General features: G+C 42.2%; 1 protein-coding gene across 1 annotated transcript in view; it reads left to right on the top strand.

The window, feature by feature from the left end:
• Positions 1-13,167, top strand: part of LOC122817140 (interferon regulatory factor 4-like) — a 444,053-nt gene that overhangs the window by 69,435 nt on the left and 361,451 nt on the right. Inside the window, exon 3 of the mRNA XM_044090337.1 lies at positions 10,873-11,062. Within this exon, the coding sequence (XP_043946272.1) occupies positions 10,873-11,062 (190 nt within the window). The remainder of the gene's footprint in view (positions 1-10,872; positions 11,063-13,167) is intronic.

Raw genomic sequence — 13,167 nt, 5'->3', positions numbered from 1 at the left:
GGGTCAGAACAGTTACATAACCAAGAACTATGTAAATGGGACCAGCAGAGTCTTTTGAAATTATTTTTTTCTGTGGTCCTGATGTGTACGGGGATGGTATTCCATGCTTTTGCAACAGAAATGGAAAACAAGGAGTCCCCAGAGCTATTGCTGCCTTTTTTCTGTCAGCCAGAGCTTTATTGGTGGATCTTAACAGGCATTTGTTAGAGTAGATATTAAGTAGACCTTGAAGAGCAGGAACCCTATTGGGATAGTATAGAATTTGGTGGGCTATTGTAAGCAGGTTATATGTCAGCAAATTGGGTAATTCTAGGTAGGATGGTTGTTTGATTGCTATGCAGTGATGTGTCCTGAAGGGTGAGTCAGTAATAAACCTAGCTATTTTATTGTAGCAGGTGTTTAGTTTGTTAAAGTCTGCTTTGTTCAGGTAGACGAGTATGAGGGAGGCATAGAGGAGTGTGGATAATAGGTGAGTTCTTGCGATGTTGGCTTTACTGTCATTCTGAGGTACTTTTTACATCTATATAGGGTTCTGGGTTTTTTATGGACTTTATTGTCTGTGCAATGTGCATATGAATTTCATGTTGTGATCTATGATAACCCCTAGAAGTGTGGTATGTTGGACAGGTGCGATAGGGGTGTTACTAGCTGAGAATATTGTGAATGGTGGTATGGCATCTAAGGCTCTGCTGGGATAGAGTATCATTAGCTGTGTTTTATTGGAGTTAAGTGTTAGTTGAGAGTTGGCTAGCCAGGTTTCAACAGTGGTAAAGGACTCTTGTGTCAATTCCTGGAGTTGAGGGAGCGATGGGGCCGAGCCGATTAGAGTGGAGTCATCGGCGTACTGGACTAGAGAGGCGTGCTGGTTATCTTTGTGGAGTTGGTTGGTGAATATATTGAAAAGAAGAGGTCCAAGAATGGACCCTTGGGGGACACTTAGGGTAACAGGTAGGAGGGGAGATGAGGAATCTTGCCATTTTACTGCTTGTTGGTGGTTATTTATATAGTCTTAAAACCACACTAGTGTGGGGTGGATTAAGATTGGAGAGAGCAGAAAGGAGTTTGGGATGGGAGAGAGAATTGAAGGCCTTGGAGGGATCTAGGAATACAATGGATACTATGTTACCATTGTTTCGATGTTGGTTTACTGTGCTGGTAAAGCTAATAAGGGCAGTGGTAGTACTGTGACTGGGGCGGAATCTGTGCTGGGTGTTGGTTAGCAGTTTCTTAGTAAGGAGATAGGGCATTATTTGGAAATGTATACATTTTTTGAGGATTTTAGATAAGGGGGATAGAATGGCAATTGCACGGTAATTAGATAGTTTCCCAGAGTTACCTCTTTTGTGGAGTGGTATTATATGTGAAACTTTCACAGAGATGGAACACATTGTTCTGATAAAGAGTGCTTAATGAGCTTAGAGACTGGGTAATAGACAGGCTTGGCTATGATCTTTAGATATTCAGCATGTAATTTGTCAGCAGCCAGGGTTGTGGGTTTAAGCCTATTTAGGTATTTATAAATTGTGCTAGTTGGGACAAGCTGTAAGGATAAGAGGTTTTGGTCTGCTGGTATGGAAGACAGGTTTGGATGTGAAGTGGGAGAACTGTTATTGGTGAGGACTAGGATGGATTTGGCGAAGTGTTAGTTGAATTGTGTGGCAATATTATTGGTAGTGGTGTCAATATTAGGGGGTGAAGTACTGGTCTTTCCTGGTTGTAGGATTTTATTAATGGCAGCCCCAAAGTTTTGTGGATTATTTTTGCGTTTGGTTTGAATGCCTATATAGTGGTTCCTTTTGTCTGTCCTAATTTGTTTTTTTGGCTTTGTTCTTTAGTTCCTGGTATGCCTGCATATTACTTTGAGTTTTATTTTGACACCACAAGTCCCATGCTTTATCTTTTTGTTTTAGTAGTAGATGGGTATCTGTGGTCAGCCAGGGGGCAGAGTTGGATTTAGTCCTGACAGTTCTGTTGGGGGCATGATGATTTAGAATGTTTAGAAAAGTGTTATTGAAGTAGTCTATGGCACTTTTGAGGGGGGAAAATGAGACTGGTCTTCAGCTGCTTTGATTAAGTGCAGATATGAAGTCATGGGTTTTGAAATTCTCTTGGTGTCCAATTATAAAGGTGGGAAGGTGGTCACTGTGGGTGTCTGGGAGGGAGCCTGAGAGGGAGGATTGAAATGGACTGTCAGTAAGGATCAAGTCTAGGATGGACTCCTTTTTTGATACTTTATCTACCCATGTTGTGGTTCATTTATTTATTTATTTTATTTATTTTACATTTGTTGACTGGGTATGTCTTACTGAGATGAAGAGCCCTTTTTCAGCGGCGGCCCAGGGAGAAAAGCTCCTTAAATTTATACATTTAACACAAGTAATAATACATAATTTAAGAATACACAAACTTGATTTTAGTAATATGTCATTATGGAAAATAGATATTTTAGTTTAGGAGAAAAACATAATGCATTAAAGCTCTTATTGGAAATTGCAGATTAGGCAGGGTATGTACAACTGAGTGTTACTCAAAGATGTAATTAGATTAAGAGGACAGTAGAGGGGTCTGTTAAGGAAAGGACAGAGTGTGCTTGCGTCTAGCAAGAGGAAGATTACAGATTAGGTGGGGAGAATTATTCAGGGGGGGGGGTGAGTACAGTGACAACACCAGTGATGTTTAAGATACTCTTTGGTGGCTGTCCTAAATTGTCTGGGATGTGTGAGGGTCTTGTTTCAAGTGGAAGTTTATTCTAAGCAGTTGAGGGATGGTAGCTGTATATATTACATCCGAATTTGGTCTTAGGTTTACGGATATGTACTAGGTCTTAGGTAGAGTTCCGGAGAGGTCTAGTAGGAGAATAGTGGGAGATGAGGGAGGATAGGGCTGGACAGAAAGAAGGCTGGAATAGGATAGAGTGGATGATCTGTAGCTGGGAGAGGAGAAGTAGGTGGGGTAGTTCAAGCCAATTTAGGTGTTTTAGTGAGAGGTAGTGCTGGGATTTGTAGTTTTGTTGGGCAGCGACTCTAGCTTCCTGGTTGTATGTAGACTCTAGTTTTGTCAGTAGAGAGGAATTAAGTTTAGTGAGAATTTGGGAGCTATACAATAGACTGGGTAGGTGATAAGCATGGGAGAGCATAATTGTAACTTCAGTGGTGAGAAACGTTTTGTTTCTGTACAGGAGCCCTATTTTCTGGTGGGTTTTTCTGATAAAATTATTTACATGCAAGTCAAATTTGTGGTGGTCAGCGATGGTAACATCGAGGAGTTTTGTGCTGGATTCCACTTTGATGGGGGTATTATTGTATGACATTATGGAGAAGGTAGATTTGATATGGCTGACATTTTTGGGGAGAAAGAGTAACAATTTCCTTTTTTTGGGGGGTTAAGGATAAGTTGATTATTAGAGATCCAGGTTTTGACTGAGTTAAAAGATGTCTGGGCAAGTTGATAGGAGTTTTGAGGGAGAGTTGGCAATGGTGATGACTGTAGCGTCATTAGCATACTAAACTAGGGAAGACAGAGGGCAAAAAGTATATAGTAGATTTGTAAAGATATTGAAAAGTAGTGGCCTAAGAATAGATCCTTGGGGAACACCCATTTTTACAGGGAGAGGAGGGGATAGTGCAGAGTGCCATCTCACTGATTGCGACCTGTCAGTGGAGTAGTTTGAGGACCATGCAACAGTTTCAGGGGAGAAGTTATGATTAGATAGTTTATCCAGCAGGAGGGTGTGAGAGATGGTGTCGAACTCCTTTGAGAGGTCTAAGAATAGGCAAGAGATACGTTTGTGATCATCTCTAGCTAGAGAAGTTGTGTTGAGGAAGGATAGTAGGGCTGTGGTTGTGCTGTGTTTAGGTCGGAAGCCATGCTGAGTGGGTGTAAGCAGATTTTTCCTGTGTTAGGTATTGCACAATTTGTGAAAACATTTTTCTAGGACTTTAGAGAGAGTGGAGAGGCTAGCAATGGGTCTGAAATTGGTGATATCTGAGGAGGTAGCTCCTTTGTGAATAGGTAGTGTGTAGAAGTATTTCCAAATAGTAGGTACTTTTGACTCCAAGATGGAGTGATTTATAAGAATAGATACTGGAAGGGCAAGAGAGTCAGCCGCTATCTGAAGAAAATATGAGGGGATGTTATCCGCTGACACAGAGCAAGGTTTTAGCTTGGAGAGTAAAGTTTTGATATAGCTGGTGGGAACAGGTTTAAAGGAAAATATATGTGCAGAGGTAGTAGTAAGAGTATATTTGGAGGAGTTTGGAGGGTTAGAATTTGAGGAGTGACTGTTAGGGTTAAACATCTTATAGGTTTATAGGTTCATAGGTTCATACTAGGCTATCTGCCCGAGGGCATTTACAAGCCTAGCCCATAGTTTTGTGGCTTACGCCACCCCTTTAGTATGGGGAACTATACCCATTATTTTGCTGTGCCTCTGTCGAGCAGTGACACTGAGGTAATCCCTGGGGTATATCTGCGATCTCCCATCCATTGGTCAAGATTTCTCTTGAACAAGGCCAGCGAGGTGCTCTGCCTCACATATACCGGGATTTTATTCCACAGCATAGGGAGTCTTTGGGTGATGAATCTATCCCTCCAGCACGTCCTATTAATAGCCGTGTCGAGGTTTAAGTCTCCCGCCCTTGTGGCTCTGACGGATCTAGATGTTTTGAGGTGAAGCATATTCATCAAATCTGGATTTGACATGGCCTTGTATGTTAGGCAAAGGTCACCTCTGAGCAAGCGGTAAGCGACTGAATAGAGCTGGAGTTCTTTCAGTCGGGCAGCATAGGACAGATGTTTGAGACCCTTTATCCTTTTGGTGAGGAACTTTTGTGGCCTCTCCAGCTGCTGCAAGTGTCGGGTCAGATACATTCCGAATGGGGCATTGTACTCAATCATTGGTCTGATGAGTGATGAGTATAGGGATACTATGACCTCCCTTGATCTAGATGAGAATCCCTTTATGATAAGGTGGGCAATGTAGAAGGTCTTCCTAACTACTTTAGCTACATGGGTGTCGAATGACAGACTACTATCAACCTCTGTCCCCAGGTCCCTGATAACTTCTTCTGTGCTCAGTGGATTGCCACCTATTTGGTAGCTAGGGTTAACCTTGTTTTTCCCGAAGGGTATGACTATGCATTTTTTAGCATTTAACTTTAGGCCATGGCTCTGGCACCAGTTATCCGTTTCTGTGAGACCCTTCTGAAGGATATCTGTGTCAGATGTGTTTTCTACTATGGCGCCCAGTTTGCAGTCATCTGCAAACTTTGTCAGCCATAACCCTCCTGTGTTTGCTTGTACTTCGGAAAAGTAGATGCCAGACAAGAGTGGGCCCAGGACTGAGCCCTGTGGTACACCACTTGTGACAGGCTTTGAGTCTGACATGGCGCCAGCAACTCTGACCCTGTGGGTTCTGTCACTCAGCCAGTTTGCAACCCATCTTGTGATGTATGGGTTAACATTTAAGCTGATGAGTTTTTCAATGATACCCGAGTGGGGTATTGTATCGAAGGCCTTCGCCAGATCGAGGTAGGCTGTATGGACTGCCTTTCCCTCATCAATGGCTTTGGTGACTGTTTCAAAAGTCAACCAAGTTTAGAAGGCATGATCTGCCTTTGACAAAGCCAAACTGGGATGGATCCAAAGTCTGCAAATTCCTATGTCTTTATTTATGAGGTCCATTATGATCCTCTCCATGGCTTTGCAGATAAGGCTTGTCAAGCTAATGGGCCGGTAATTTCCAGGGTCGGTGGAGGCACCGCCTTTGTGAAGTGGGACCACAGTTGCAGTGCGCCACTCCCTGGGTACGTATCCAGAGGTAAGACTATGATTAAACAGCTGTCCTAGCTGTGGGTTTAATTCCTCGTTGAGTTCGTGGAGCACACAGCCGGGGACACCATCAGGTCCCATGGATGCTGTGTTTTTTGCTTTGGAGCGAGCAGTTCTCACTTGGGCGTTGGACATGTTTGGGGGGCTGCAATCGCTTGGTATAGATATCTCTCCTTTTGGGGGGTAGGCGGGGGAGAAGTTTGCACTGAACCTGTCAGCCAGTATGTTGGCAATGTCTGTAGGATCAGTAATCTTCACATCATTTTGAACTAGTTCTGAGCATATCTGGGAGTTTCCTCCCAGGTTTCTAACATAGCTAAAGAAGGCCTTATGATTGTCTTTTGAGTCTTTAGCTATTTTTCTCTCAAAATTTGCTTTGGATGATTTTATGAGAGCTCTTAGTTTTTACTTATAGTGATCAAGGGTGTCTTACCTTTTAAGGATTTTGCTCTATCTTGTAGTAGCTTCCTCCTTTTGTTGTAGAGTTTGTTTATGGCTGGGGTCCACCAGACTGGACGCTTGCCTTTGGTACAAAGAGTCTTTGTTTTGCTTGGGATTGCCTTATCCATGCAGTCCTGCAGGTGCTGGCAGAAGGCATTTGTAAGTGATTCAGCGGCTTGAGTACTGTTTTCCCGCTCGGGGCCTTAAAGGAGACCACACTAGTCTTTAGAAGTGTGAAGTTGGCTTTCGAGAAGTTCTTTACTGTGGTCTTTTTATTTCAGGTGGGGTGGGATGAGGACCTCCAGCGAGATTAGTTTGTGATCTGATCTCACCAGTGAGGGGTATACTTCGGTGTTGAACATTGTGCTCCCATGTTCATGATGATGAGATCAAGTATGTTTTCTTCTCTTGTGGGATGGTGACTAGTTGTTCCATGGCATTTGAGTTTATGAATTCCAGGAACTTTTGGGCTAGGGTGTTTGGGCTTGAGTAGTGTTCCCAGTCTATATTAGGGTAATTGAAGTCACCTAGTATGATGGTGTTTGGTGATACATTTATCCCTCTAGTGTTTTCAGGAAGGCCATGTGAGGTTCCTGAGTTTGTGAGGGTGGCCTGTAACATGCTACAATTTGCAGAGCAGTCTTGCCTATGGTTAATTGCACCTGGATGGTCTCCGATGCATCGTGCGTTGCCACCAGTCTTGAGGTGTGGGTGTCCTTGATGAATATGGATACCCCCTCCTTTCTTGGTATTGTCCGGATTTTGGGGCCGAACGCATGATAAGAGATAAAACCTGATAGTGCTGGGGTGCTCTCAGGAGCCTTGAACCAGGTTTCTGTCACTGCACAGACATCGATGTTCTCCATACTGAGAAGGGCCTCGAGTGTGTGCATTTTGAGATTTAGACTTCTGGCATTGAGCAGCATTACCCTTAGTTTTTTCCTTTTGTGTTCTAGGGTGGTAGGTTTAGAATTTGAGCCTTGCCTAAAAAAGGCACTATGGGGGTGGCAAGAGCCTTTGCCAATATCCGGAATCCCAGGGGTGACAGGTGCAAGCCGTCCCTTGCGAAGCAGCGTGGCTTGTCCAGCATGTCATCCCAGGCAGACAGACATTGGATCCCCTTTGAATGACACCAGAGTTTAAGCCAATTGTTAAATCTGATCATCTTATCTCTGTATTGTGGCATCATTCTTGGTGAAGGGTATTGATTCAATAAAATAGTTATTAAAGTTGCTGGCTGTTTCTTCAGGTGTCTTGCCTGGGCATAGATTGGCAGAACTGGGATTACTGGGGTGTATTATTTGATTTACGGCATTCCAGATTTTTTTTTTATCAGATTTTAATGCTGTTGGAGGTTGAAATAGAAGTTTTTTTGTCTTTATAGATGAGTTTTTTTTATTTGATTTCTGAGTTCTTTATACCTTTGCAAGTCTACATGGAGTTTGGTTTGTGCCCATTTCTTCCAAGTGTGATCTCTAGTTTTGATTAAGCTCCAGATAGTTTTTGATAACCATGGAGATATGTTAGATTTTATACATACTTTACAGAGAGGAGTTAGTGAGTTTAAGATGCTAAGGAAGGTAGAGTTGAATGCTTGGGCTGCTTCATCTAGTGGGCAAGGAAATTCCAGTTTACTCTAGAGAGGAGTGTATTAAAAGTTGCTGAGTGGAAGTTAGATAGTTTGTGACAAGTAATATCTGTGTGGTTTAGAAAAATGAGGAGCATATCTAAGTACTTTTATTGGGGATTGGTCACTCAGGGTGTTTGCTAATGTTTCTTGGTTGTGGTATTTAGAGGAATTTGAGACTAATTTTGATTTGGTTTTGATTAGTTGAGTGGAACCGTGTAGGTTAATGTGGTTAGAGGACCAGTTGATATTAATATCGCCTAGTGTGATTGTTTCTTGGTGAAATTTTTGGGATGTCCAGCCTAGAATGGATTCTACTGTGTTAATGTTATCATCGCGGGAGGGGGGTGTATACAGGTAGTGAACATAGTTTCTGCATTACTGAACTTGGGTTGTTTGGTGGCTAACAGTTCAATGGTCAGGTTGTTTTTGAAGAGGAGAGCAATGCCTCCACCTCTTTTGGATATTCTGTCTTGTCTAAGATAATTGTTACTAGATGGGACAAAGTCATTATTATTGTTTAGTGGTTTGAGCCAGGTCTCTGTAAGGAGGACTGTGTCGGGGGAGTAGAGGGCCAGGGTAGCATGTAGCTCTGGGATTTTGTTCAGTATGCTCCTTATGTTGAGTATAAGGAGGTCTGTTGATTTCCTGGGGGAGGTTAGAATGTTATTTGTCTGGTAGTGTGGGGGGCATAGTTTGTTGGGCCAGGGTTTGGGTGCACATCTCCACTAAGTATGATTGGAGATGTATAGTTTTTAGGCATTTGATCATAGATGTGTTATATTTTGAGGAAATGTGGTTGTTTAGTTGGTGAGGGATTACTTTGAATGTGGCAAGGACAAGATTTGAGATGTAGATATAAGGAGATATTACTGAAAAGGTTGGTTTGTCTTGCGGGTGGGTAGGGCAGGTCAGGAATTTAGTTTGAAATTTTAAGTTGCTAGTGTAGTGGTAGGAGGTTCAGTGTGAGGTGATGGTGAGGCGTATTATTAATGTAAAGGTTAGGGGTCATATTTTGCCCAGAGAAAGTGTTGCTGTATTGTTGTGAAGTTTTGGTAGGTATCTCTACAGGAGTGAGTAGGGATTTAGGTATGGCTATACTTTATGCAGGTTATGGTTAATGTGGGGGGATTAGGTGGGTGGTATTAGCCTGAAGAGATTGTACAGTTTGGGTATTGTGTGAGTGAGGTGACATGGAGTAAAGGTAGATGGCGATGTGGGTTGAAGAGAGTGAGAAGAGGAGTGGCTACATAAAAATGAGGTTGGTGTGAAAGTGAGGCTTAGGGGAGTGGCTAGTTAGGTATAAAGGTCAGGAGCCTGGGGTGGGATAGGGGAGCAGAGTGACTGAGTATAGCAATGGGCGATCAGAGTGGGAGGAGCCAAATTCCAGGTATGTGCAAGTAAAAACAATCAATTGTTCTAAGCTATTGATTTCTTAGTAGTAAATTTGTTTGTCCATTAAACTATAACACTTGTTATTGTAGATATTAGTGAGACTGCCTTGGTATGGGCAGCTGTGAGCCTAAATAAAATGTATATAGTAATAGGGCTATGGTTAAATAGAACAATGGAAAAAGTGAAACAAAATGTATTTAAGTTGGGAAGGGAGTCTATAGGGAAGATATAAAATTCAAAAGATGTCTGGTGACCAGATTAGTAAAGGGACTAGAGGAGAAGCCATAATCCAGTACCATGTGCAAGCTACTGTAATAATATTGGAGGCAGAAGAAATAGAGAAAAACTAATCCCTGCTGCTGGCTCAGGCATTTGTGTTTATCAAATTAAGGATGATCATAAATACAGCTTTCAAAATAACCTTTATGTGGTAGGACATACATATAATTATGTTTGGTTCTTCAGGGCAGCATAAACTCCTGGTATCTTTTAGGTATCACAGAGTTGGATTTTTGTGCAGCAAAAGGAGCTGTAGCAGTGTCTGGAATGCTGGGAATGCATAGCAATTTAGGGAAAGGAATAGAGCACAAGGGAAAGATAATAGTAAGAAAAAACGGGAAGAAAAACGGACAATAAGTATGTAGAAGAGCAGCATCATCCACTCAATAAACACAGGAGTATTATTTGTAGACTGTAATTTCAGTTGTAGGAATCAATATAATGCAACATTTAAGAAATATGTATTACTGCAATTTTATTTATTGACTGATATTGATGAATCAGCATGTTAAAAGAATAAACTGTAGACAGTTTCATCCTTGTCCTTATAAGCAAAGTATGACTGGATGTGAAAGTATCATTGCATATCTTATTACTCTCACCACTGTTTATGCTGTCTCTAAGTGAGAATGTCTGCACTGAAAAAGTCTTTTAATGTGCTTGTGAATGTGTGTATGTTTTCTGTGGGTGAGCGCCGTCAAAGGTCATCAGTGTGCTGGTTACTTTTATGACCTGTCATGTACGTTGCTGTTACTGAGTTTCAAATTGTACCAAAGTGTTGCTTTTGCACACTTCAGCTACTAGTGGACATTTTAAAGAAAAGCTGCTTAACTTTTTTTCTTTGTTGGGCTTGTTTCTTACAGTGCTCATTTTGGAGTTCAGCATAGATACACAGTAATGCATGAACTGTAACCCTTTATAACATTAGATTTGTCATGTTACAAAATTGCTTAGAGTCTGATAAGGCCATAAGTTTAGTATGGCTCAGAGTGTATGATGGACTGCACCATGCCTTTGGAAACATTACATTCTGGTAATGTTTCTGAGTCATGGCATGGACTCCGCTTAAGTGATTAGATATCACCATTTGTCCCCCCCCCCTTTTTCTACCCAGCTGTTAGTATTGCTGTTTTCCAGTTGCTTATTTGTAGATGTAATACAGTTACTGTAAATGGTCAGATAGTATCAAATGCTTATATCAGTGAGTTGTTGTGTTCTGGGTGAAAACTTGAATTTGTAGCTTTGACTATGATAAAATGATTGCTAGAACATTCTTTGTTTTCTTTTCCTTCCCCTCAAAGGCATGGGCTGTTTATAAAGGCAAATATCAAGAAGGAACTGACAAAGCTGATCCATCAACCTGGAAGACACGTCTTAGGTGTGCATTAAATAAAAGCACAGATTTTCAGGAAGTGCCAGAAAGGAGTCAACTGGACATTTCAGAACCATACAAAGTGTACATGATTTTACCAGAAGGAGGAAAGAAACCAGGTAAGTTTACTGTAGATCAAAGCAGAGGCTATGACTCTGTACATTTATGGGGCTATATTTAAGGTACTTTGGCCCATTTTAGGGCTCTGCCACAAATGAACCAGACACAGTTCAGTGCAACAGCAATCCACAGAACAGGTTTTGGTTAGTTATGTCTGTCTATCTAAAAATGTTCTGTGTGCATGTGTGTGTATGTGTGTCCCTGTGTGTGTGTGCATGTGTGTGTCCCTGTGTATCTTTGTGTGTGCACACTCATGTGTGTGTCTGTCTGTGGTTGTGTTTTGGAGGTTGGGGAAGCAAAATTTACTTCAAGGTTGTAGCAGATTGTGACAGATTAGATTGCTGTAACTGCTGACTTTTGGAAAAATACATTTTTGACAGTGTAGATTTCATGAAGATTGCCTTGCCAAGAGGCACAGATATTAATACATTGCCGCATGGACCATATTTAGTCTGTCTAGTTCCTTATACTGCTGACTTCAATAGTTGTGTTCCTATTTTGTAACATTTAATGATTGTCTCTTTGTAAGCATAGTTAATACAGTTGTTTAGAGCTGTCACTCACAGCTGTAAGGGGGAAGTAATTTGGGTTTAGCAGAAACATACATTTTATGTCATTCAGGGTGTGAAAGAATAATGGAATAGGGTGCTGTGGGTATGGACATGGCCCTTGCAGATGCAGACTTCCTTGAGGTGCAGAATGGATGTTTGTGTGTGTGTGTGTGTGTGTGTGTGTGTGTGTGTGTGTGTGTGTGTGTGTGTGTGTGTGTGTCTGTGTGTGGGTGCACATGCGCGTGCATGCGTGCACATGCAAGCACTCACATGTGTATGTGTGCATAGTTCCATAGGTGTTTCTTAGGTTACTGACCCCTAGGGGCCAAACCATGCTTCCCAAATGTATTTGGCAGGTTGATACTCTAGGGTTGTTTTATGGGGACTATGTAGTCTTGTGCTTGGGTGGGCAAGCATTTACAGGCTCCATCTATCTATTAGAGACATAGGCACCAGACCAGGGGTAAATTTCAGATTTCCCATTCACTAATTTAAGTTATGCTTGAACTGGGTTAGGGAAGAGCTCTGCTTGACGTAGATGAGAAGCTTGTTCCGGAGAAGGGTTAGTGTCTGACACACATACCTGTCCCTCCAGCATGTCCTGTTTATATTTTAGGTGAGGTTTAGGTCTCTAGATCAGGTAATTCTGATGCTGTTTGTTTTGTGGACGTGCAGCAGGTCCATCAGAGTGGGATCAGAGGGTGCTTTGTAGGTCAGGCATAGATCATCTCTCAGCAGCCTGTAGGATACAAAGTTCAGGGGCAGGCCTTTGAGGTGACCCACAGAGGACATGTTTATGAGGAACATTTGTGGATGTTCCAGGTTTTGCTAATGGCTGGTCAGGTACATACTGAAGGGGGCCATGTACTCATTTATTGGTGTGATGTGGGCAGAGTACCATGGAACAATGACATCCTTGGACCTAGATGCCATACCATTGCTTATACATTGTGTAACAATAAATGATTTATTTGCCACTGTAGACACCTGATGGTCAAAGCCCTGACTGCTGTCTACATGCATTCCCAAATCTCAGACCACTGGGTGTACTTTTAGGCGTATATTGCCACGATGATAGTTTCCAGGGGTAACCATCTTCCCAAGGGATACTACTATGTGTTTCTTGGCATTGAGTTTTAGCCTGTAGCTCTGGCACCAGTTATTTGCCTATGTCAGGCCTTCTTGAAGGGTGCTTATGTCACTGAGGAGAATTGTATGACTTCACCCAGTTTGCCATCATCTGTCGACTTGGTCAGCCTGGGGCCCTTGATGTTGGCTTAACCTCAGAGACACATATGGCAAAAAAGAGCAGCCCCAGAACTGAGCTGTAAGGGATTCTGCTAGTCACTGCCTCTTTGTGGAGATAGGACCCTAGACGTTAGGACACAGGAGGCTATCTGTGAGCCAGCTGGTTATCCAGCAGGTGACATAGGGGTTTATACTTAATTTTGTGAGTTTGTTTACAATGCTCAAGTAGGGTATTATGCAAGTCAGCACGTAGGCAGTAAGCACTGTTTTTCCCTTCTCCATTGCTTTGGTGACCTTCTTGAAGA

The sequence above is a fragment of the Protopterus annectens genome, chromosome 12.part0, assembly GCF_019279795.1.
Source record: "Protopterus annectens isolate FY-2018-M chromosome 12.part0, PAN1.0, whole genome shotgun sequence".
NCBI lineage: Eukaryota > Metazoa > Chordata > Ceratodontiformes > Protopteridae > Protopterus > Protopterus annectens.
This window is presented reverse-complemented; position numbering and strand designations above follow the sequence as displayed.